The 27156-nt window shown below is 37.6% G+C and overlaps 1 protein-coding gene across 4 annotated transcripts in view; it reads right to left on the bottom strand.

Moving 5' to 3' along the window:
• Nucleotides 1–27156, bottom strand: part of ROS1 (ROS proto-oncogene 1, receptor tyrosine kinase) — a 139920-nt gene that overhangs the window by 62912 nt on the left and 49852 nt on the right. For 3 of the 4 annotated variants that reach the window (XM_032274959.1, XM_032274956.1, XM_032274958.1), the window contains exons 19-27: nucleotides 21199–21413; nucleotides 20715–20875; nucleotides 20194–20338; nucleotides 17754–18016; nucleotides 15172–15235; nucleotides 14628–14830; nucleotides 12653–12858; nucleotides 11489–11775; nucleotides 8223–8402 (exon numbers count right to left, since the gene is read on the bottom strand). In XM_032274959.1, the coding sequence (XP_032130850.1) occupies nucleotides 8223–8402; nucleotides 11489–11775; nucleotides 12653–12858; nucleotides 14628–14830; nucleotides 15172–15235; nucleotides 17754–18016; nucleotides 20194–20338; nucleotides 20715–20875; nucleotides 21199–21413 (1724 nt within the window). The remainder of the gene's footprint in view (nucleotides 1–8222; nucleotides 8403–11488; nucleotides 11776–12652; nucleotides 12859–14627; nucleotides 14831–15171; nucleotides 15236–17753; nucleotides 18017–20193; nucleotides 20339–20714; nucleotides 20876–21198; nucleotides 21414–27156) is intronic. The other variant, XM_032274957.1, reaches the window with a different exon arrangement.

The following is a 27156-nucleotide window of genomic DNA, read 5'->3' as shown; positions in this document are numbered from 1 at the left end:
CCCAGTAATGGGATTGCTGGGTCAAATGGAATTTCTATTTCTAGGTCCTTGAGGAATCGCCACACTGTCTTCCACAATGGTTGAACTAATTTACACTCCCACCAACAGTGTAAAAGTGTTCCTATTTCTCCACATCCTCTCCAGCATCTGTTGTCTCCAGATTTTTTAATGATTGCCATTCTAACTGGCGTGAGATGGTGTCTCAATGTAGTTTTGATTTGCATTTCTCTGATGACCAGTGATGATGAGCATTTTTTCATATGTTTGTTGGCCTCATGAATGTCTTTTTTTTTTTAATGTCTTCTTTTGTAAAGTATCTGTTCATATCCTTTGCCCACTTTTGAATGGGCTTGTTAGTTTTTTTTTTCTTGTAAATCTGTTTTACTTCTTTGTAAATTCTGGATATCAGCCCTTTGTCAGATGGGTAAACTGCAAAAATTTTTTCCTATTCTGTTGGTTGCTGATTCACTCTAATGACTGTTTCTTTTGCTGTGCAGAAGCTGTGGAGTTTGATTAGGTCCCATTTGTCTATTTTGGCTTTTGTTGTCAATGTTTTTGGTGTTTTGGTCATGAAGTCCTTGCCTACGCCTATGTCCTGAATGGTTTTGCCTAGATTTTCTTCTAGGGTTTTTATGGTGTTAGGTCTTATGTTTAAGTCTTTAATCCATCTGGAGTTAATTTTAGTGTAAGGTGTCAGGAAGGGGTCCAGTTTCTCCTTTCTGCACATGGCTAGCCAGTTTTCCCAACACCATTTATTGAACAGGGAATCCTTTCCCCATTGCTTATTTTTGTCTGGTTTGTCAAAGATCAGATGGTTGTAGATATGTTGCGTTGCCTCCGAGACCTCTGTTCTGTTCCATTGTTCTATATCTCTGTTTTGGTTCCAGTACCATGCTGTTTTGATTAATGTAGCCTTGTAGTATAGTTTGAAGTCCAGTAGTGTGATGCCTCCCGCTTTATTCTTTTTGCTTAGAATTGACTTGGCTATGCGGGCTGTCTTTTGGTTCCATATGAATTTTAAGGTGGTTTTTTTCCAGTTCTGTGAAGAAGGTCATTGGTAGCTTGATGGGGATAGCATTGAATCTGTAAATTACTTTGGGCAGTATGGCCATTTTCACGATATTGATTCTTTCTAACCATGAACATGGTATGTTTCTCCACCTGTTTATGTCCTCTCTTATTTCGTTGAGCAGTGGCTTGTAGTTCTCCTTGAAGAGGTCCTTTACGTTCCTTGTTAGTTTTATTCCTAGGTATTTTATTCACTTTGTGGCAATTGTGAATGGAAGTTTGTTCTTGATTTGGCTCTTTTTAAGTCTGTTATTGGTGTATAGGAATGCATGTGATTTTTGCACATTGATTTTGTATCCTGAGACTTTGCTGAAGTTGCTTATCAGTTTCAGGAGATCTGGGGCTGAGGCGATGGGGTCTTCTAGATATACAATCACGTCGTCTGCAAATAGAGACAATTTGACTTCCTCCTTTCCTATTTGAATGCCCTTTATTTCTTTTTCTTGCCTGATTGCTCTGGCTAGAACTTCTAGTACTATATTGAATAGGAGTGGTTAGAGAGGGCATCCTTGTCTAGTGCCAGATTTCAAGGGGAATGCTTCCAGTTTTTGCCCATTCAGGATGATATTGGCTGTTGGTTTGTCATAAATAGCTTTTATTATTTTGAGATACGTTCCATCAATACCTAGCTTATTGAGGGTTTTTAACATAAAGGGCTGTTGAATTTTGTCAAAGGCCTTCTCTGCATCAATTGAGATAATCATGTGGTTTTTGTCTTTGGTTCTGTTTATGTGGTGAATTACGTTTATAGACTTGTGTATGTTGAACCAGCCCTGCATCCCCAGGATGAAGCCTATTTGATCATGGTGGATAAGCTTTTTGATGTGCTGTTGCAATCAGCTTGTCGGTATTTTATTGAAGATTTTTGCATCTATGTTCATCATGGATATTGGCCTGAAGTTTTCTTTTCTTGTTGAGTCTCTGCCTGGTTTTGGAATCAGGATGATGTTGGTCTCATAAAATGATTTGGGAAGAATTCCCTCTTTTTGTATTATTTGGAATAGTTTCAGAAGAATTGGTACCAGCTCCTCTTTGTATGTCTGGTAGGATTCGGCTGTGAACCCGTCTGGACCTGGGCTTTTTTTGGGTGGTAAGCTCTTAATTGCTGCCTCAACTTCAGACCTTGTATTGGGTTTGTTCAGGGTTTCAGCTTCTTCCTGGTTTAGGCTTGAGAGGAGGCAAGTGTCCAGGAATTTATCCATTTCTTCCAGGTTTACTAGTTTATGTGCATAGAGTTGTTTGTAATAATCTCTGATGATGGTTTTAATTTCTGTGTAATCTGTGATGATATCACCTTTATCATTTTTTATGGCATCAATTTGGTTATTCTCTCTTTTCTTTTTTATTAATCTGGATAGTGGTCTGTCTATTTTGTTGATCTTTTCAAAAAACCAGTTCCTGGATTTGTTGATTTTTTGAAGGGTTTTTTGTGTCTCTATCTCCTTCAGTTCTGCTCTGATCTTAGCTATTTCTTGTCTTCTGCTAGACTTTGAGTTTTTTTGATTTTGCTCCTCTAGCTCTTTTAATTTTGACAACAGGGTGTCAATTTTTGATCTCTCCTTGCTTCTCATGTGGGCACTTATTGCTATATATTTTCCTCTAGAGACTGCTTTAAGTGTGTCCCAGAGATTCTGGTATGTTGTGTCTTCATTCTCATTGGTTTCAAAGAACATCTTTATTTCTGCCTTCATTTCATTGTTTATCCAGTCAACATTCAAGAGCAAGTTGTTTGGTTTCCATGAAGCTGTGCGGTTCTGGGTTAGTTTTTGAATTCTGAGTTCTAACTTGATTGCACTGTGGTCTGAGAGACTGTTTGTTATGATTTCCATTCTTTTGCATTTGCTGAGGAGTGATTTACTCCCAATTATGTGGTCAATTTTAGAGTAGGTGTGATGTGGTGCTGAGAAGAATGTATATTCTGTGGATTTGGGGTGGAGAGTTCTGTAAATGTCTATTCGGTTTGCTTGGTCTAGGTCTGAGTTCAAGTCCTGGATATCCTTGTTAATTTTCTGTCTGGTTGATCTGTCTAATGTTGACAATGGGGTGTTAAAGTCTCCCACTATTATTGTGTGGGAGTCTAAGTCTCTTTGTAAGTCCTTAAGAACTTGCCTTATGTATCTGGGTGCTCCTGTATTGGGTGCATATATATTTAGGATCATTAGCTCTTCTTGTTGCATTGATCCTTTTACCATTATGTAATGTCCTTCTTTGTCTCTTTTGATCTTTGTTGCTTTAAAGTCTAATTTATTAGAGATGAGAATTGCAACTCCTGCTTTTTTTTTGCTCTCCATTTGCTTGGTAAATCTTCCTCCATCCCTTTATTTTTAGCCTTTGTGTATCCTTGTATGTGAGATGGGTTTCCTGGATACAGCACACTGATGGGTTTTGGCTTTTTATCCAATTTGCCAGTCTGTGTCTTTTGATTGGGGCATTTAGTCCATTTACATTTAGGGTTAATATTGTTATGTGTGAATTTGATACTGCCATTTTGGTGCTAGCTGGTTGTTTTGTCCATTAGTTGATGCAGGTTCTTTATTGTGTTGATTCTTTTTACCATTTGGCATGTTTTTGGAGTGGCTCCTACTGGTTGTTCCTTTATCTGCATAGAGCCTCTTTCAGGAGCTCTTGTAAAGCTGGCCTGGTGGTGACGAAATCTCTGAGTACTTGCATGTTCCCAAAAGATTTTATTTTCCCTTCACTTATGAAGCTTAGTTTGGCTGGATAGGAGATTCTGGGTTGAAAGTTCTCTTCCTTAAGGATGTTGAATTTTGGCCCCCACTCTCTTCTGGCTTGTAGGGTTTCTGCTGAGAGATCTGCTGTGAGTCTGATGGGCTTCCCTTTGTGGGTAACCCGACCTTTCTCTCTGGCTGCCCTTAGTATTTTCTCCTTCATTTCGACCCTGGTGAATCTGACAATTATGTGCCTTGGGGTTGCTCTTCTTGACGAATATCTTTGTGGTGTTCTCTGTATTTCCTGGACTTGAATATTGGCCTGCCTTGCTAGGTTGGGGAAGTTTTCCTGGATAATATCCTGAAGAGTATTTTCCAGCTTGGATTCATTCATTCTCTTCGCAGTATTCAGGTACACCTATCAAACGTAGATTAGGTCTTTTCACACAGTCCCACATTTCTTGGAGACTTCGTTCATTCCTTTTTACCCTTTTTTCTCCATTCTTGCCTTCCCGTTTTATTTCATTGAGTTGATCTTCAACCTCTGATATCCTTTCTTCTGCTTGGTCAATTCGGCTGTTGATACTTGTGCATGCTTCACGAAGTTCTCGTGTTGTGTTTTTCAACTCCATCAATTCACTTATATTCCTTTCTATTTTGTCCATTCTCGTTAGCATTTCATCAAATCTTTTTTCAACGTTCTTAGTTTCTTTGCATTGGGTTAGAACATGTTCTTTTAGTTCACAAAAGTTTCTTACTACCCACCTTCTGAAGTCTGATTCTGTCATTTCATCACACTCGTTCTCCATCCAACCGTGTTCCCTTGCTGGTGAGGAGTTGTGATCCCTTTTAGGAGGAGAGGTGTTCTGGTTTCGGGTGTTTTCATCCTTTTTGTGCTGGTTTCTTCCCATCTTTATGGATTTATCCACCTGTCATCTTTGTAGTTGCTGGCTTTCAGATTGGGTCTCTGAGTGGACGTTCTGTTTGTTGATGATGAGGTTATTTCTGTTTCTTGGTTTTCCTTCTGACAGTCTGGTCCCTCTGCTATAGGTCTGCTGAGGTCCACTCCAGGCCCTGCTTGCCAGGGGATCAATTGCAGCAGCTGCAGAACAGTAAGGGTTGTTACCAGCTTTCTTCTTCTGCTATCTTTGTCCCAGAAGGATACCTGCCAGGTGTCAGTCTGATCTCTCCTTTATGAGGTGGCTCTTTGGATATACAGGGGTCAGGGAGCTGCTTGAGGAGATGGCCTCTTTTTTATAGGAGCTCAAATGCTGAGCTGTGAGCTCCGTTGTTCATTCAGAGCTGCTGGGCAGGTACGTTTAGGTCTGCTGCAGCAGAACTCATAAACTGCTTTTTGTTCCCAGGTGCTCTCTCCCAGGGATTTAGGGCTTTATTTATGAGTTTCCGTTATACTGCTGCCTTCTTTTTTTTTCCTTCAGAGCTGCCCTGCCCAGCAAGGAGGCAGCCTAGTCACTGACTGCCTGTAGAGGCTTTGCTGAGCTGTTGTGGGCTCCACCCAGCTGCCTAGTGAACTTCCCTGCAGTCCTGTTTATATGGGTGTAGTTAGAACTGCCTGGGCAAGGGTGGCCCGCCACTTTTAAGGCAGAGTCTCTCTGTAGTGGCGGGTTGCCTTGGCAACAGCGGGCTGCCTCAGCATTGGCTGACTACCTCCCTAGCAGCGGGCTGCCTTGGACAGTCCCCCTCAGAGCTGGACGGTCCCAGGTTCAGCTGTGCTTGCTGTGAAACTCTCAATCCAGAGAGTTTCTGATTGCTGTTCTTTTGTGGGGGTGGGACCAGCCGAGCCTGATCGCCTGGCTCCCTGCCTCAGAGCCTTTTTTAAGTTGGTGTTCCAGCCGCCTGTTGAAGAGGCGCCGGGGTCTGTTTGTTTTCCCCTGCGGCCACTCACTGCGCTGGCTTAAACAGAGGCACTGAGATTTGTGGCACTTTTTTTTTTTTTTTTAGTCTCCTGGAATCTACTGTCCTGGTTCCCTGCTCAGTCCCCTTTTTAAACAGACGAATGGGCGACTTCCTGTGGCTCCAATCGCCAGCCAAAAGGGCACCCGGACCGGTGTATTTTGTACGGAGAACCGCTTCTCCGGGGCGCCAACAAAGCAGCCGCGGGGGGCAAAGCAGCGGCGCCGGCCGAAACAGCCGCGCTGGTGACCATGGAGCTCCTCTGCCTGGGAATTGCCTAGTCTGTGGGCAATAAAAATGCGGCGTCCACTCACCCTCTGCGCTTTCACTGGGAGCTGCAATCCTGAGCTGTTCCTAAACAGCCATCTTGGATCCAGAACCTTCCCCATAGTTCTTGAATATTCTGTTCTGGTTTTTTTTTCCTTTTTATTTTATTTATTTATTTATTTTGCTTTATGGTTTTGGAGGTTTCTCTTGAGATATTTTCAAGCTCAGAGATTCTTTCCTCAGCCACATCTAGTCTACTATTAAGCCCATCAAACGTTCTTCATGTGTTACAGTGTTTTTATCTCTAGCATTATTTTTCCTCAAACATCTGTATCTTTGCTCACATTGACCATCTGTTCTTGCATACTGACTACATTATCCATTAGAACGCCTAGCATATTAATCATAGTTGTTTCAATTTATCAGTCTAATAATTCTAACATCCTTGCCATATTTAAATCTGATTTTGATAGTTCCTCTGTCTCTTTGATCTGTGTTTTCTGCCTTTTAGTATGTCTTGTAATTTTTTTAATAGCTGAATATAATGCACTCCTGGATGAAAGAAACTGCTGTAAATAGGCCTTTAGTCATGTGGTGGTAAGATGTAAGGGGAGGGGAGGCATTTTATAGTCTTACATTGCATCTCAGTCTTTAAGTGGGTCTTTGCTTTGCTTTTCAACTGTGAACTTTACAGGTTATTTTCAGTCCTCCCACCCTACTTAGGTGGGACAGGATGGCTGGAGTGGGCTGGAGTTGGGCACTTCTTTTTGCCCAGGTCAATTAAGCCCTGATAAAACCCAAGCAGGCCCAGCTGTGGTTAGTATATCTTGAATGCAGACCTTGTTAAGAAGAACAGAATGTTCTGGTCCCTTTCAATTGTTCCTTTTTCCCACCCTGCTGTGGGAAGCACAAGGGGATTTTCTAAGAAAAAAAAAAACAGTTAAAGCTCCTGGAGGTAAAACATAAAAGTGTGAAGCCTCCCACCCCCACCCTATGGCTGGATCCCCCTCAAGTCTCTGATTCTCAGAGTTACCCACACTGAGCCTCAAGCAATTCATCAATTACAGTTTAGATTTTTCTCCTGCTAAAACTGCTTTTTTTTTTGTTTTTTCTACTGCTAAAACTGCTCATGGGTTTTTGCTCTGGTAAATTGTAATTCTCTGTATTTACCAAACTGTCTTCCCAATACTGGGGACAGCAGTTTCCTCTGTGATCTCACTTCTCTTGTGGATCCAAGAAGAGCTGTTAAGTTTTCAATTTGCTCAGCCTTTTACCTGCTTTTGGGTGGAGTGGCAATTTCTAAGCTTCTTATATGCTGAGGCAGAAACCAGAGGCCACATGAACTTTCAAAATCCCTTAAACTTCTCCAAGTGAAAAATAAATTATTTTACAAAAATACAAAGTAGTCTTTATTTATACATTTTTACATTTTTCAATTTACATATTTTATAACTGAAAACATTTAAATGAAGGGAGTTTATGTCATTCATTTCTGTCCCTCTCTAGAGGAGAGTTATACTTAATTTAGAATGGTATTTGTACGTTAGTGGCAAAGAGAGCCTTGACAAGAGACCAATGAGGCCATGCAATACAGGTTTTGTTTTTGTTTACATGGTTTTTAGATTTCAACAAGGTTTTATTATGTCTGTCAGTAGAAAATATATAGTCAGTTCTGCTATAATATGATACATGCTTTTCTAGGAATCATTGCAGTATACAAATCACACAGTAAAATTCAGTTTATGGGAAAAGTAGGATGAGGGGCATAACACTAAAAAACATCAGCGACACTTTTTTAAAAAAGATAAAAACAATAAAAATGGTAGCACAGGCTTATTCATGTTAAATGGTACCACATATTATAATAGTATATATTAATTCTTAATGTTTTGATACATAATACTGCATAATAATAACATAAGTATGACCCATTACCTTGAAAACGAGGTTGTATGCAATGCTTTTTGACACCATTGGGAGGCCTAAAATATGGTCAAAGGAGAAACGAGAGAAAGAAGAGAAATTATGGGACTGAGAAGAGAAAGAGGACAGGCAAGAGAGAACAACAGGACGCAGGTTTCCCATGTCTAAAGTTGCCCACCACAGCCCAAGCTGCGTTTACACATAGAGGTAATTTGTCATCCAGGGCAAACAGCAATCAGAGTGCACACTAAAGACTGGCAGTTTGGAGCAAGGATGAGAGCACAACAGAGGGGCTAAAGGGACAGCCTTGGAGAAGACGTTATGAGAATTTTCCGACCCTAAATTGGGAGAACAAGCTGATTACGAATGTGACTTTATTACCTGGAAAAGGTTGCATTATTGAACTGTAAGCCAAGATATGCTTACTCCTTAAGGCGTTCACTTGGGAGACGATGGCCCCATTTCCTTTCTTTGCTTGATAAATTTGTGTGTTGTCCTTTGCTGTGATGAGCCAATATACAAAATCTCCATCCACAGTTAAGCTAATAAGTGTTTTACCTGCTGTAAAAACATAAGGAATATAAAGAACAAAATAAATATCTTACATTTTTACTCTAAAGAATATATAAAATTCTTTTTCTATATTGTAACTCCTAAATTTTGAATATATTATTTTAATATATATAAAAAAACTTTCTTTAATGTCATTTGGCTAAGGGTTTTAGGGGTGTTCTCTAATTTTACCACCATATCAAGCCAATCAGGTAACTACTATTTTTACCAACCTCATTTTGTGGAAAGGCAAACTGAGGTTTAAAGGAGTTAAGTAAGTTTCATATCAACTCTGTAAATGAATTCATGAAAGGGTTCTGGCTTAATAATAATGAATGTGGAAAAGACTGTGGTCTTTCAATGGCAGGTATCCTAAAGATCTGATACCACTTTTGGCTGCAACAAAAAGAAGACCGCCATAGCCAGAGTCTCCCTTCACTGATCAGAACACATCGAGAGTGCATGTCTTTAGGGGGCAATATTTAAGAGGATATTAACCAGCTGGAATGAAATTACAGGTGGGAGACTAGGGCAAAGATCAAGATGCCACGTTGCCCGGGGAGTAACTGTAGATACTTAAATTTTTCCTCCAAAGAAAATGCTTGGTTCCAGCATGGTGTCTCATGCCTATAACCCCAGCATTTTGGGAGGTCAAGGCAGGCGGGTCACTTGAGCCCAGGAGTTCAAGACTGGCAGCATAGCAAGACCCTGTCTCTACAAAAAAATACTAAAATTTGCCAGGCATGGTGGTGTGCAGCTATATTCCCAGCTACTTGGGAGGCGGAAGCAAGATGATCACTTGAGCCTAGGAGAATGAGGCTGCAGTGAGCCATGATTGCACCACTGCACTCCAGCCTAGGCAACAGAGTGAGACTCTCTCTCAAAAAAAAAAAAAAAAAATGCTTACAATAAGCTATGACGGTTATCACTACATAGTTGAATGGCTATCATGTAGAAAGTGATTAAATTATTCTTTGTAAATTTAGAGGTCAGAACCAAGACTAATGAATGGGAGAAACAAAGAGAAGACTGACTAAATATAAGGAAAAAATCTAATATTCAGAATTGTCCAAAAATGTAGACAGACTTCCTTATAAATTACCGGGGTTTTTTAATGAAACAGGTGTTTATGCAGGATTATTTTTAAAGAAAAGATTTCTTGCAACATCTTAACATCTAAATGATCTCTAAAATCTTTCTAATTTTCTAATTTTAGGATTTTAATTACAGGTTTATGAAAAACTGACCAGTTTTATACATATATAATGGTCCACTAGATAATTCTTGTGTCTCGTGTATTAAATACTAAAGAAAAAATTATTCTGACACTTGTTAAAATGGTAAGAAAGACTTTAGTCAAGACAAGTGCAATAGCACAGTAGGAAAGACAAACAATGCGATGTAACAAAGACAGTTGGGGTTTTTATAGCCAAAAATTGAGTGAGGAAGTCGGTGGGTGGAAAGATAGTAAGAGATAACATCAAGGATAAGGCAATCCTTGTTAAATTATCCTAACAGGATTCCTGCTAAAGGCAGGCCAAGAACCTATACACAATTCTTACTTAAGTCAGACCAATGCCCATCAAGGGTGGGAGATGAAGAACTTGATCAGATATCAGTGGTGGGGGCGGTTCTCTCTAAACTGACTTTGTAGGATTTTTGATAAAACTGAAGTCAGGAAGGATGGACACAGGAAGACCAAGGTTGAGGCCTAGTCAAGAGGAGGACTCGGAAGAGCATAACTAAAGTTTGATCAAGGAAAGGGTCTTTGTCACAGGTTTAACAGAAGCAAGTAATATACCTAAGAAGGAATCACTCAAAACATTACCTCTATCATTAAAAATCCATTTAGAGTACCTAGGAATTGTTTCTAAAAGGGCTTGGTTGACACGTCAACAAAACCTATGTGCAATTATAACACATACATACATATTTGCAATTTCAAAACTTCACTGTATAATCCAGCAATGACCAATAGAACTTTTAGTGATCATAGAAATGTTTTATACTACATTGTCCAATACAGTGGCCATTAGCTATTTGTGGCTTTTGAACACTTGAAATGTAGCTAGTGTGACTGAGAGATTAAACACTTAATTTTATTTAATTTTAATTTTTTTTTTTTGAGACAGAGTCTTACTCTGTCACCAGGCTTGAGTGGAGTGGCACCATCTTGACTCACTGCAACCTCTACTTCCTGGCTTCAAATGAGTCTTCCTGCCTCAGCCTCCTGAGTAGCTGGGATTACAGGCATGCACCACCAAGCTCAGCTAATTTTTGTATGTGTAGTAGAGATGGGGTTTCACCATGTTGGCCAGGTTGGTCTCCAACTCCTGACCTTAAGTGATCCACCCGCCTCTGCCTACTGAAATGCTGGGATTACAGGCATGAGCCATGGCACCCGGCCTTAATTTCAATTAATTTAAACTTAAATAACCACATATGGCTAGTGATTACCATACTGGGCAATGAGGAGTTGACTATTAAGAGTATATGGAGTATTTAGAGTGCATTTTTTTCTGTTGAATAACTCCTAGTTAGGAGACTTCCAAATTGTACTTGACTTTGTAATATTTATTCTACAATCATTTGAATTTCAACAAATAGATCCAAGTATTGAATCAGTCATGTTGAAATGGGATCACAAAGTGGAAACAATTTAGGATAGCGGGAAGATCATGCATGTTGTGATTAGACCTAGTTTCAACTTCTTCACTAATTGTGGCCCTCAGGAAAAGTTACCTTACTTTTCTCAGACTTTGTTTCCTCATCTGTAAAATGAAGATATTAGTACCTACTTCACTGAGGCATTATGAATATTAAATAAAATAATGCATTTAGTACATGCTAAGCATATACAGTTAAGCCCATTAAATTGTAGCTCTACTATTAACCACAATTTTTAAAATACGGATTTAGAAAATTATGTGAATTCCTACATACAATTTTCCTGAAAACAACTTGATTTAAATTCTACAAGAACACTTGGAATGGTGCACAGCAAATGTCATGTGTATATTCTTTGGAGTATATGGAGAATGCAAGCCCTTTTTAAATGTGATCGAAGGGGCTGCACACATACATCAGCATCTTACCGAGCATAGCAGGTACCGTGATAACTCTCCAACACTGACATCCCTCCAGATCCGTTGCCCAAATCTCTTGTGCTTTGGCAAAGTATATCAGTGGTTTCTCTAAGTTAGAGGTATCAATAGCCATTGCTCCACTTAACTCAAATTCAGTTACATTGCAAGAACATTGATTCCTTTTGCTTTGTTGGTTTGTAGCTGTGGGTTGCAGAATTCGGTGCAAGGTATGATTGATAACACTGTAGTAGAACATCTGATAGCCAAAATCGGAAACTTCTGTCCAATACAAGCGACTGTAGGGGAAAAAAAAAAGTCCCTCCAACTTAATGAGTAAAATACATCATTTCAAATATTGGTTTCTAATGCAGATCAACCATTCCTAATGACTGTGAGGGACAAGCGGAGCCTTTAGAGGAAGCATGATCAAGTGTCCAGTAACTTTTTCTGAGATGAAAGAAGTCACAAGAAGTCTAACTTGTAGCATTTCCAGTGATTTCTCAATAAATGTGTTTACAACTAAAGTCTTGGAATATAATAACCTTAGGTGCTATATTAAAAGGCTGAAATATAAAACATATTTGCATAATTTTCATCAATGTCCATCTCTATTCCCCTCCTCTCAGGTTTGTTTCTGCTTCTTAATTCTAATTAATGATCTAGTTTCAAAATAACCTATTCCCATGCTTATGGTACAAACAAAAATATATCTTTCCAGCCTGGGAAATTGCTACTTAGGTGCTGAAAGGAGACTTTAAAGCTCACCTTATGAGGATATTAGTTAAACTAATATGGATGATCACAGAATAACTTTTGCTGTACAAAACATGCTGCCCATCTGTTCCTGCTCATCGCTTGCCACCGTCTCAATCCTCTTCTTGTCCTTACCAACAGATGATATTATTGCATTCCCTAGCATAAAAATCTGCTATTGTTTCCTGATGGTAATTAGCCTTAATTTGTTAGTCAAATTGTCAGTATGCATTAAGTTTACATATTTGTGGTTGTGGCTCCTAATTTACATGCAGAATTACTTACTTTAATATAGTGAACCCAGAGCCCTAAGCATCTTATCTTCTCATAATTGTCCTCTACTATTAAACCAAAGACACTACATTAAATATGTCTATATCTATTTCATCACAATATAAAAAGATACTTGCATTTACATACCTTAACAGAGGATACACAGAAAAAGAAATTATTGTTGAATTCCTATTGCAAATCTTCACCTCTCTGAGGTATTTTACCTTGTCTTCAAGATCAACATCAAATATTTGCATTCCATTTTGTGATTCTTTCAGTGCAAAATAGAGGTGCCTTGAAATCCAGTCAATTGTAATAACTGTGATTTCAGAAATCAGTGAATCTCGAAAAAGCTTAACAATAGGTAGAGAACACAGCCAAGAAGAGAGTGGTTATTTTTATTTGAAGACTTTTCTAAAATCACCCATATCACTTGTTTATTGTACTTCTCATTTGTAATCCCGAATCTCAGCAATCTAGATAGTGTGCCATTGTAATATGTGCCCTTTTCTCACATTTTTCCTAAATGATTTCAACTACCATGGCTTTAACTGCAATCTACAAACGAGTGCCACAAATTTATATCTTCAGACAAGATCTTTAATGAGTTACTGATTCAAATATCAGACTGTCTACTGAACATCTCCATATAAATGATCCCAGGAAACAGACTTCATTACCCACCCCAAAAATCTCTTTTTCTCCTGCATTTTATATTTTTATGGATTTTCAACACCCACCCAAAGCTAATCCTGACAAATATGGTTCCTCCTTGAATTCTTCTTTTTTTTTTTTGAGGCAGAGTCAGGCTCTGTCACCGAGGCTAGAGTGCAGTGGCACAAGCTTGGCTCACTGCAACCTTCATCTGCTGGGTTCAAACGATTCTCCTGTCTCAGCTTTGCAAGTAGCTGGGACTATAGGCGCACACCACCACATCCAGCTAATTTTTGTATTTTTAGTAGAGACAGGGTTTCACCATGTTGGCCAGGCTGGTCTTTAATTCCTGGCCTCCAGAGATCCCCCTACCTTGGCCTCCCAGTGTTGGGATTATAGGCGTGAGTCACTGCACCCAGTTCGAACTAGTCCCATTATAAATGTCCAAATTGTCATCTCCTTTCTCACCTCATGCTCATCCCCTCACTCAGACCCATAACATATTCTACCTGGATTCCTGTGACAGCCCCCTAATTGTCTCAGACTTAACCTTCTCCAAGTCACTATTCACGCTGCTAACAGACAGGCCTTTCTAAAACACAACTTGACCATCTTAATGACCCACTAAATATCTTCCCTGGCTTGCTGTTGGCTTCTAGAATGACACCTACTCTTTAGTACAGTAAAGCAGGTCCATTGTGTTCAGGCTCCCCGCTACCTCTCCAGCTTTCCCATTTTCCTTTCACTCCACTCTCATCCAAATACTCCATGGCTCTTTGTTTTCCTGTCTTTGTACCTGCCTTGCCTTCACCTGGCTCATCTTTGTTTCCAAGATGTTTTTCCACTCTGTCACCACCATGCCAACCTATACTACATGTTCATTCTCTGTGATTCCACCACATCCTGTTCTCAGCACAGCAATTATCCTAGTCTGTCTTTGCTCTCAGTTAACATTTAGTGAATGCCTACCACGTGCCAGGCACTGTGCTAAATGCATTACATGGATTATCCTACTAAATCTTCATAGGAATCCCATGATGAGGTATTATTTAACCATACAGATTAAATAACTTTCCAGTGATCATAAATCCAGTAAGTAGTAGAGCCCAAATTGAATTCTAGGTAGTCAAATTTTAAAACTCACTTTCTTAATCACTAGGCAATACCGCCTTCCTAGTGTTAGACTACTACTAGTCTGGGTTTATTAAGAGCAAAGTCTATAAAATTTCACTTCTAACATCTCAGGCTCTAACACAGCATCCTAAACCCAATAGCTATTTGCTAACTGAGTGTTGAATGACATTTCCCCAAAATGTACTCTGTATTCATTTGTGGCTAACAGATTATACAGTAGCTGTCCTTTTCATTCTAATCTTAATGACTAAACCATTTTCCATTCATTTTAATTACAGAGTAGTGTCATGTGCAAAAACTTCCTTTATTTCAAAAGAATTATTTAGTAAAATACCTCAGAGCTAGAACGATTGTGCAAGTTCAGAAGAAAGAGTGAGTCCCCTTCAGCATAATATCCCATCTCATTATCAGCTGTGTAGCCCATAGCACTGATAACTCTTTCTGCTGAAAACATCCACACAACTTGATTTTGATCCATATCTAAAAAAACTATCTTGTTATCAAGAAGAGTTATGAGGTAAGGAAATGGTTTGATTTCTGAAAACAAAAAACATGTAGATAAGATACATGAGAAAGTTAACTTTAGTTTAGCAAAGTCTCTTGATTTAATATCAGGCAGTTTTGAAGTCCTTGGGCTCCCTTTGGTTCCTTTAATACATCTGTCACAGTGATGACCTTCCAGGCTCTCTACCCCTAGGTTTGTTTAAACATATTTGGTGATGTTTTGGGGTCAAAAATATGTTTTTGATCTGAAATTTAGCTCAGAGACAGTGTTCATATCCCAAAAGATACCAATGGGCAAACACACACACACACACACACACACACACACACACGCCTCTAAATTACTATTTGCATAGATTTTATAAAACAAATACCTGATGTTGTAGACTTTAAAATATCAGAAAATGGTCCTGGCCCTTTAGATGTAAAGGCCTGAACCTAAAGAAAAGAAAACAAAAACTGCATTCAACAGTGTTCTCAGTGGCAACATGTAAGTTCTATGACGGAGAGATTACTAAATGTTGCTGATTACTCCTGATACACAACATTAATAGTTTTTAATAGTTATTTACATTAATATACAGCAATATAAATCATTAAGGAAAAATATTGCTCTATATTTATGTTGATAGATTTTTTTTATCTATAAAAGTGCAAGAATTGAAACAAATCTGTCTTGCAAGAAAACTAATTTCCAAAAAAATGTCTGGGAATTAAAAGTACAGCAAGGATGGTGACGAATGTTTAATTAATTCAATTGTGATAATCATTACACAATATACATTTATCAACTCATGTTGTACAGCTTGAATACATACAATATTGGTGGGAGTGAAAATTAGTTCAAACATAGTGGAATACAGTGTGGCAATTCCTCAAGGATCTAGAAATAGAAATTCCATTTGACTTAGCAATCCCATTACTGGGTATATACCCAAAGGATTATAAATCATTCTATGATAAAGACACATGCACACATATGTTCAATTGAAGCAATCTTTACAATAGCAAAGACCTGGAACCAACCCAAATACCCATCAACGATAGACTGGATAAAGAAAATGTGGCACACATACACCCTGGAATAGTATGCAGCCATAAAAAACGACGAGTTCATGTTCTTTGCAGGGACATGGATGAATCTGGAAACCATCATTCTCAGCAAACTGACACAAGAACAGAAAACCAAACATCACATGTTCTCACTCATAGGTGGGTGTTGAACAATGAGAACACATGGACACAGGGAGGGAAACATCATACACTAGGGTTTGTTGGGGGATGTGGGGCTAGGGGAGGGACAGCAGGGGTGAGGAGGTAGGGGAGGGATAACATTGGGAGAAATGCCTGATACAGGTGATGGGGGGAATGGAGGCAGCAAGCCACCATGGCATGTGTGTACCTGTGTAACAATTCTCCAAGTTCTGCACGTGTACTCCAGAATTTAAAGTATAATAAAAAAATTGTCAATTACATATTTTTAAATACAATAAGGTTATTTTCAAAATTAATTTATGTAGAACATTTAACAGAAATAAAACTGCACAAATTATGATAAACTTCCATTTTTCTTCAATTCAAGAAGCTTTAAAAACCTAATTTACCACACTTTTTAAAAAGAGTGATTTTTGGAAATAATTAAATCTTACATTTGAAAATGATTGTGCATTTCAAACCAGTTTCACATACATTGTCTCTTTCAATCCTCACAACTACTAAGAGTAGAAACTGGACCAGGATACTAATTAAGGTAAGTAACTCAACCACAATGACATATGTAGAAATCAGCAAGTCTTCTGAGGTCTGTATACATTTTTCCCATTGAACCATGCCATATCCTAACAGTAAAGTTTATTTTTACTTTTTTAGATATTTTCTTTTACATAATAAATTATTTTCATTTCCAAACCTTGCATAAGTACATTAGCCTGCAAAGAAAATTGATATCTATAACAGTGAATTCAAAATATAAAGCCTCAAGTGCTTTATCAACAAAACATTGTATTATTTTTATTATATTCTTAGTATTAAACACATTTTACTATACTTTATATATTATTATCCATGTATGATTCATAATGGTGCATATACATATATAATAGTCTTCACTTTTGTACAGAACTGTGTTAAGTGAAACTCATACATATCCACATATATCACTTTGCATGGTTCCATGGTGACCAAAATTTGAAATTATATATATCTAGAAAGGCACACTTAACCAGAATATTTATTTTACCAAAAAACTCCTAATTTTTACCAAATAGGAATATGTATTATCTTTAACTTTCATGTATAACTTATTTCATTGGTATATGTAGACTTAACAAATCATCAAAATAATTATTAAGTTAGAATTTTATGAAATGAAAAACCAAATCCCTAGACAACTCAAATCTCCACAACACTCCCCAAGATGTTATATTCCCCCAAAAGAAATGGTGGAAAGCATTATGGCACAGTGTTTTCTAGCCACACAGCTTTGGTATTTGACTGATATACTCAAGGACTTGACTTTTCCTTTACAGTATGAGGATCAAATGAGATAATGAATACAAAAGTACCTACTGTGGTGCATGGCCTACAGTGATCTTACTGATAAATAATGGTTTATGAAAATAACAAGTGTACCCTAATTGTATGTACAACTACAATATGTATCAATAAAAAATGCAAAATAATGTGTAACATAAAAAAAATAAAATTGTGAAGCAGCTTCAAAAAAAAAAAAAAGCAAAAAGAAAGAGAATGAGTTACTTTGAATTTGCAAAGTTCTCTGAATGTAAGTTGTGAAAATGTCCTTTACCTCGCTCTCTACATTTGCTGCCCACTTGACCTCTCTGATCACAGTATACCGAAATTATTGACAGAGTGGCAGAATTCTTAACCTAGTCCTTTAATTATTCTTCTGTTTGCACTATTCAGACCCTCATATCTTCCATTGTCTCTCTCATACCTGGAAGGCAACAAAGCATCCAGGAGTCATGCCTTCAAGTTGAAAAGACATCACTGAGGGAGTGACATTGACAGCAATCCAGTCTTCAAATGTTTTGTTTGTAATACTTTGACTGGATATTTTGTAGAAAATTTCAAATCTTGTTAACACCCCATTTTCATGCCTAGGTTTGTTCCACCTAAATTCCACCACAACTTCATTCTTGTTGCAGCATTTTCCACTTGGTAATATAAATATTCTGGAGTTCTCTGGTGCTGATGGAACTGAAAAGTAGAGGCACAGATAGAGCAGAAAAGAATGTAAGACTGACTTTTACCACTTAGAGTGTAAACAACTTAACAATATTTCTCATTCCAGACAGTTGCAGTATATTTATTACATTCTTAAAGATCTTCAGGAGAGAATATTCCATAGATTTCTTCAGGAACCCATCCTGATAATTTCAGCACATCTGACTGACAGGCAAGACTTCTTATGTTCAAATAAAATCCTTTCCACCGCCACTTAGGCACAAATTTCTTCTCTGTGCCTTGTGTACATGAAAAGTGTCTGGTTTTCCCTATAAAATGCAACATTCACTTTCATCCTGACAGAGTGATTTCAGTGAAGGTAAAAATGTTATCATCGGGATGAACAGCAGTAAGTCCAAACAGCCTTCAGCCAGTTCAGGGTATAAAACACAGCATGCATCAGAGACCTAGGCCCTGTCACTCTGAATTCCATAGGAAGCAGAAAGTTTTAGGGGAGGCTGATACCCCAAGAGTAAGGTTTGGGAGTATTCATTTATTCTAGAGGCAAACCAAGCAATTTGGTATCTCTCAGTCCTTTAATCAAGAGAAATGTCTCTGTCTGATTTCTAAGTCATTCTCTCTGATGGCCCTCTCCTCTCTTAGGACTCCTCCACAAGGGCTTCACTCCCTCCCTCATTCCAATCACATTGCTATTTAATGTTTAACACTCACGCTATTATTCAATCTCCAAGACTTCTTACATTGGGCTTCTCTTCTCACATGGGATACCGCTTCTTGCTCCATCTTTCAGGGTGCACTAAAGTTTCCATTTCCCAAAGGCATCTTATCTCTTAAGAATGCCTAAAGCAGCTTGATATAGGTAAGGTTTCATAGACTTGTGTACTCTATGCCACTGCTGCTCAGGTATAACTCTCTAGTATCTACTATCATTTGCTGTGCATGAGTTTATCTCCCCCGTGTTTCATGAGCTCCATTAGAGAAAGCACCTCTTCTTACTCCTTGTTAAATCCTCCCAAATGTAGTATAGAACTGGCATACAGTAAGTGGTTAATAAAGGTTGGTCAATTTGGATAATTTCCTGGCTATATTGTAAATTTCCTGAAGGCAAAGGCCAAATCTTGTCATCCTTTCTTATTGCCCCCAATATCCAGCAGAGAGAGCGCTGTTGACTCTTGCTCCCACCAAATCCCCTGATGGATGCAGTCAAGTCCACTTCCACAGAACAATTCAACCAAGCTGATATCCCAAGGAAATCTCAAGCAGAACATTCCGGGATCCAATGCTAACTGCTCCAGAACCTGCCCAGGCCCCACTATGTCCCTGTTGTGTGATTCGTAGATGAATATTGTTGAAATCATCCTAATAGTAAAAAATGCAATGGTGAATGGATATCTATATTTATCAAGCTCTTACTACCTGCCGAATCCTGTATTAGCTTTACATAAATTAAATAAATCATACTATCATTTACCAACATTTGTAAAAATGACTGAATGGAGATTTGATGAAACTGTAGTGAAAAGTCCAGATTAAGTCCCAGCCCAGCACCTTAGTAACTATTTTATTTAAGCAACTGCTAGGCCTTCATTTTCTTTCTTGCATAAAGATAACAAGACTTTCCCACCCACCTCAGAGCTATGTGAGGATCAAATGAAATTATGTTCTGACACATGGTAGGTATGTAGTAAATATTTAATAATGGAGTGATACATAAAAATGTGCTTTGCACACTTTAAGGTGATATACACATGTAACGATATGGCTAGTATCCTTTGTAAAATATCTTTTCCCCCAACATTAAATTCAGATATCAGTTATTCACCCACGAAAGATTCAGAGTTACCATCTATGAGAACAGTCTGCCTTCCAAAAAAGCTGTCTCTGCCCTTAAATTACCATTTTTTCTTATGAAGGATTTTACAAATTACCTGAAATATGCATCTGCATTTTCTACATCACTACAATCAAATGAAATGGCTGTTAAAAAATCCTTGAACTATTGTTTTTGAATAAATTATGAAGATTTATGTTAATAGAGCTATTCTAATCTCCAAAAAGTCATTGAAAGGATATTGAATCTAAACACATCTAAAAAACTGAAAGTTATTTTTAAGTATCGACTTTCCATTCCAGATCATGAAAAGTGAGATTGTGCTTTTTTAAAAAAGAGAGATTTTTAACCTCTGTACCTGTTTCAGGTGCTCGAAGTGACAGAGATGTTTTGGGGCCCTTTCCCCAATAGGTATAAGGAGTGACAGAAAGATTAAATAAGGCATAGGGTTCCAGTCCTTCCACGGTAAATACAGGTGAAGACTGTTGTTCACTAGTCAAGAACTAAAATATAAACACAAAACATTATTTTCTTAGGGAGAGAATTATAAAATCTTTCATTCCTTATTACCTAAAATCTCCAAACTTTGGTTCACATGTAAAATCAAAACTTGCAATTGAGGAAATGCTAAGCTTGGCAAGTTCCATGTTGTACCACACAGACCAGTTAAAGTGTATCCAGCACAGCAGTTAGTACCAAGCACTCAGAGACTGGCTGTAAACAAGTTTTCTGGGGAATAATCTTAATAACCAAATGCTACGAAAATGAAAAAGAAGATGGGCTTGGCTAAGTCAAGATGGTACAGATCAGTGTGGGCAGGGCTGACACAGATGGTACAGTCTGTTTGTAAAATGAAAGTTACTAGAACCAACACCATACCTTAGATTGAGCACTAAATTCTACACTGTAGAAAACTACACCCCAGTCTACTGCAGGAGGACCATTCCACCGGATATGAAAACTTGAAGCATTTCCTTCTATCCTAAATGAAGACTCTTGAACAGAATCTGGAATAACCTTAGGGGTAAAGGAAAAGTTCCCTACAGGATGAAAGAAAAAAAAATAGAAGAAAAAAAATGGAGATTATTGATCAATATAAAAATCATAGAAAATCAATAGAAATTGCTAATAATTAGAACTGAAACAAATTTTCCTTTAACATACGCTAAAAAAAATTATCTTTTTCTGACTTTTTCAGTCTATAAATTTGGGTTAAGATTAAACTCACTGCAAGCAAACCAAATGAAAGTAAAGCCTTGTTCCTCTTAAAACTTAATTGTTAAGGAAAAAAAAAATCCCAACCTAAACATTTATTTAACAGAAGGTATAATGGAGTAGAGTAGGCAGGAATAAAATACTGCACCTGGCAGAGGCTTAAGGGATGTCTGAATAATTGTGAACTGATTAAATTTGGCTGGTTCCAAAACAGAGACACTGGTTCTCTGACCTATTTCCTGAGTTGTGATAATCCTTAAGCCGTTGATCCAGAACAGACGACCACTATAGTACATCAGTGCATTCTGGGAAATTTCAGAAGTACTCCAGGCTGCAAATTCTGTGATGGTGGTATCCTCAGCGCTGTTAAAACATAACACCAATTAGTGTGTGTTTCTGGAGTGGTAGAAGGGCTGGTCCATCCAAGTACTCATGAGAATGTGTGCTTGTGAGTATGTGTGCACATTTGTTTACATTAAATACTTTCTAACAATTACTGTCATTCTTTTTGTTTTGTATTAAGTTGAGTTTTTATTTCAAATATTTTTAAGTAGTAGACCTAAAGTAAATTTTGTGAGAGCTTTTAGTGTTTCTTTGAGATAGAGTCTCGCTGTTGCCCAGGCTGGAGTACAGTGGCATGATCTCAACTCACTGCAATCTCTGCCTTCCAGGTTCAAGCGATTCTCCTGCCTCAGCCTCCCAAGTAGCTGGGATTACACACACATGCCACTATGCCTGGCTAATTTTTTGTATTTTTAGTTGAGATGGGGTTTCACCATGCTGGTGCTGCCTTGAACTCCTGACCTCAAGTGATCTGCCCACCTCAGCTTCCCAAAGTGCTGGAATCACAAGCCTGAGCCACTGTGCTCCTCTCTGGGGGCTTTTCTTATTAATGTGATGTTGCAATATCAAGAGTGTTTAGATAGGTTGCAGCTTTTTAAAAAATACTTGTGATTTTGGTAATACTCTACAACAAAGGCACAACCTGGATTCTCATTACTTCATTAGTTGAGAGACTGCATCTTTGGTTTGTTCTACGTGCTCCTACAACACCAGCATTAGCATAAGAAAGACATGAGGCAAGGTTCTTACAGGACCTGGAAATAAGGTAATCATCCAGAAATGAAACCTGTAAAAACCAATGGCTGAAGTATAAGTTTGCCATCTGTACACAAGGTTAAAAGTTAGCCTGTAGAAATGAAACAGAAGGGCTTTGGGACCAAGCAATGCAATAAATCATGATGGAAACAGCAAATTAGGATTCAGATACTTGTTTATTTATTTATGTATTTATTTGTTTTTGAGACAGAGTTTTGCTTTTTTGTTGCCCAGGCTGGAGTGCAATGGCTCGATCTCAGCTCACTGCAACCTCTGCCTCTCAGGTTCAAGTGATTCTCCTGCCTCAACCTCCCAAGTAGCTGGGATTACAGGTGTGTGTCCCCACGCCCAGCTAATTTTTGTATTTTTAATAGAGACAGGGTTTCACCAGGTCAGGCTGGTGTTGAACTCCTGACCTGCAGTGATCCACTGGCCTCAGCCTCCCAAAGTGCTGGGATTACAGATGTGAGCCACCGCTCGTGGCCAGGATTCAGGTACATGTTACTTTAAAAAGAAAAGCCTACTGCATTGAGGATTTGAAAAAAGGACACACTGAAAGAGTAAAAACTTGCAGGCATTTATCCAGAATTGACAGGAACGACAGCTCTTAAATGTGGTAGCCATAAGGACTCCAGTCCCTAACTAGACACACAGAGTAACTCTGTTGTGAGCTGAGTTCATCATTGCTCTGACACTGCCCTGGGTGGTCATCCTTCCATTCTGTCCAACAATCCTCACTCAGACTCCTTGTTCTTAAAGCAACCACCTTACATCTAACCCAGTTCACATGATGCCAAGAAGGCATGGCCTGCATGTCTACATGACTATTCTCATTTCTGAATAAGACTAGGCCCCACTGTGAAGTAATGAATTTGCAATGTAGGGGATTCTTCAGAAACAAACAGAACTACATGGAACCCCAGCTTAGCCAATTACTAAATGATTGACTTTAGGCAAATAACTTAGCCTCTCATTGAACCATCTATAAAATGTGGTTGTAACACTAACAAATCTACATCTGGGTGAAGCTTTGGATGAAGCTGAACTCATTTCATCATGGTTTTCTCAAGAAATAAAAAGATGGATTTAAAAAAAATCAATTCCATGACCCCACCACCCCATAATGAACAGCCAGGCATAACAAGATGAATGGGAAAATCAATCCAGAAGGCATGGTCTCTTGAATGGTTTCTCCTCATTGAACCATGTCTTCCTCCTATGATTGGTTAGTCATCTGATTTACCTGCCATTTATTATTCTAGCCTGCTGAGTCATTCACTTTATACTATTCACAACTGTCATTTCAATGTGCTTATCAGTTTCTATAGTTTGATCAAAATGCTCCTTTTCAGACTAGAAAAGACAAGTAAAAACTATTTTTTGTGTGTTTAGAGGTTTATTTCCCCTCGATGGAAGAAAATTTTGCAATTATTTTTCCTTGAAAAATCTGCTTGGTTGTTTCTAAAATTATAACAGTTGTTTGGTACTCAAAAAAGCTATCTCAGTTATTCTCAGGATTTTGGAATGACGGTTTAATTTTTTTAGTAATTTCTGTAAATCATTTTAAAATATTCACTTTTCTCTCTTTAGAAAAATATAAATAAAAGTTTTGTTTTGAGAATTTCATGGTGCCTCAAATAGGTTGCTCTTGTATAAACTAAAGGAAATTGATGTACATAGGAGAGGGAAGAGTAGTTTGAAGGGCAATTCAATTACAGTTCTCAAGTTCAGAATATGATGAATGACAGCAATCAGTTTATCTCATCTCTACTGCAAGCTAGAGCTATACTGCTCAGCACAGCAGCAACTAACCACATGTGACTACTGAGCCTTTGAAATGTGGTTAGTATGACTGAGGAACCAAAATTTTAATGTTATTTAATTTTAATTAATTATGTTAAATTTTAAAACTAATATTTGATCCACATGTTATGAATCATGTAAAATATATTAAAATATTTTTTAGTTTTCTATTTTTTTTTTTTTTTTTGGAACAGAGTCTAGCTCTGTCACCTAGGGTAGAGTGCAGTAGCCCAATTTCGGCTTACTGCAATCTCCACCTCCTGGTTCAAGAAATTCTCCTGCCTGAGCCTACCAAGTAGCTGGGATTACAGGTGTATGCCACCATGCCCAGCTAATTTTGTATTTTTAGCAGAGATGGGTTTCACCTTGTTAGCCAGGATGACTCTCCTGACCGCATGATCTGCCCACCTCAGCCTCCCAAAGTTCTGGGATTACAGGTGTGAGCCACTGCACCCAACCAATATTTTTGAGTATTTTAGACCTACTTGAGTACGTAAATCAACTCTTTTGCCTGTAAATTTTATGAAATTTAAATACAGATCAAAGATTTTCTATGAAAACTTAGTGTGCAAATTAAGACATGTTATAAATGTAAAATACAAAGAGGACATCCAAGAATTAATGTGAAAAAGAGAATATAAAATAACAATAATTTTTATTCAGATTGCATGTTGAAGTGATATTTTGATATGTTGTCAAAATATTAAAATACACTATTAAAGTTATGTTTACTTGTTTCTACTTTTTTTAATGAGCCAACTAGAATACTTAAAATTACATATGTGACTTGCATTATATTTGTATTGGACAAAGCTGATCTAAAGTAATGGTAAGAAATTTTGATTATATGTTACAAAAAACTTTCTGATTATAAGATGACTCCAGAATCTCAATCTCTATATATAAAACTCCTTTTTTTTTCCTGATAGGATTAAAAGGCAAGACTTACTTGGAGGGCAAAAGTACCTACCCTTTCTATCATTTCACTGGGAGCTACTATACTCCACTGTGCATACATACAAGGAAATATTACTAACCTTAAGAGGAGGAAATACATTTTTTAAGAAGGAACTTCATTCCTCTACTTGATATTGAATCTGTGGATGCTTGAGGAGCTAGACTCTTAAAGAAACCAGCTCTTTGGCATATACAGAGAGAATGCAGAGAATGAACTATGATCCTTCACAACACTGTTGCTTTGAACATTGTCTGTGTCTCACTTTAGACAGCTTATTTTGGCAATCAGATTGTCGGTACCTTAAGTTCTAAGGAAAGAAATAGTCCATTTTCTCTGATTCAGAGGTAGGAAACTAGCTAGAGCTGTGTACCATAGTTGATGTAAAGTAACTGATCAATCAGATTTGTTGTGTTTATGTGCTTATATGCATTACGTGTGTGTGTATATATATATATATATATATATATGGATCATCCATGTGCATATACATATATACACGTCCATATACACATATGTATATGTACATCCATATATATACATATATGTATATGAATGTATGTGGATATATATATAAGGATGCATGTGTATATATAGGTATATATCTATATCTATAGATAGATAGATAGATAGATAGACACATAGCAACACTCCTTTCTCAGAGTCTCCATGACTTGGAGTTTTTCTATTTACCAAAAAAGAGTAAAGCTAATAAATGAATCAGTAAAGTTTCAGGATACAAAATTAATGTACACAAATCAGTAGCACTGCTATACACCAACAGTGACCAAGCTGAAAATCAAATCAATAATTCAACCCCTTTTACAAAAGAAAAAATACTCACAAATATACCTAAGAATATTAAAGACTTCTACAAGGAAAACTACACGATATTGCTGAAAGAAATCATAGATGACACAAATAAATGGAAACACATCCCATGCTGATTGGTGGGTAGAATCAATGTTCTAAAAATGACCATACTGTCAAAAGCAATCTACAAATTCAATGCAATTCCCATTGAAATACCAGCATCATTCTTCATAGAACAAGAAAGAACAATCCTAAAATGCATGTGAAACCAAAAAAGAGCCCACATAGCCAAAGCAAGACTAAGCAAAAAGAATAACTCTGGAGGAATCACATTACCTAACTTCAAACTGTACTATAAGGCTATAGTCACATACCATACAGTATGGTACTGGTATAAAAATAGGCACATATGTAGATAACCCAGAAATAAAGCCAATTACTTAAGGCAACTAATCTTCGACAAAGCAAACTAAAACATAATGTAAGGAAAGGATACCTTATTCAACAAATAGTGCTGGGATAGTTTGGCAAGCCACATGCAGAAAATTCTCATCTCTGACCTTATACAAAATTTGCAACTCTCACCTTATACAATAATCAACTCAAGATGTATCAAAGACTTACACCTAAGACCTGAAACCTTAACAATTCTAGAAGATAACATCAAAGAAACCCTTCTAGACATTGGCTTAGGCAAAGACTTCATAACAAAGAACCCAAAAGCAAATGCAACAAAAACAAAGATAAATAGATGAGATTTAATTAAACTCAATGCTTCTGTGCAGCAAAAGAAATAATCAGCAGAGTAAACAGACAACCCACAGAGTGGGAGAAAATATTCACAAACTATACATCTACAAAGGACAAATATCCAGAATCTACAAGGAACTGAAACAAATCAACAAGAAAAAAAACAAACCATCTCATCATAAAGTGAGCTAAGGACATGAATAGACAATTCTCAAAAGAAGATATACAAATGGCCAACAAACATATGAAAAAATGCTCAACATCACTAATTATCAGAGAAATGCACATCAAAACCACAATGCAATACCATCTTCCTCCTGAAAAAATGGCCATAATCAAAAAATCAAAAAGTAAATAGATGTTGGCATAGATGTGGTCAAAAGGGAACACTCTGACACTGCAGGCAGGGATGTAAACTAGTACAACCACTACGGAAAACAGTGTGAAAATTCCTTCAAGAACTAAAAGTAGATCTACCATTTGATCCAGCAATCCCACTACTGAGTATCCCACCAGGGGAAAATAAGTCACTATATGAAAAAGATACATGCACATGCATGTTTATAGCAGCACAATCCACAATTGCAAAAATATAGAACCAGCCCAAATGCCCATTAATGAGTACATTTTTAAAATTTGGCATATATATATATATACATACACATATATATAAAATGGAATACTACT

The sequence above is a fragment of the Sapajus apella genome, unplaced genomic scaffold (genome assembly GCF_009761245.1).
Source record: "Sapajus apella isolate SASKATOON/1434 unplaced genomic scaffold, GSC_monkey_1.0 scaffold6, whole genome shotgun sequence".
Classification (NCBI taxonomy): Eukaryota; Metazoa; Chordata; class Mammalia; order Primates; family Cebidae; genus Sapajus; species Sapajus apella.
The sequence above is the reverse complement of the archived record's forward strand: the minus strand, read 5'-3'. Positions and strand labels throughout refer to the sequence as shown.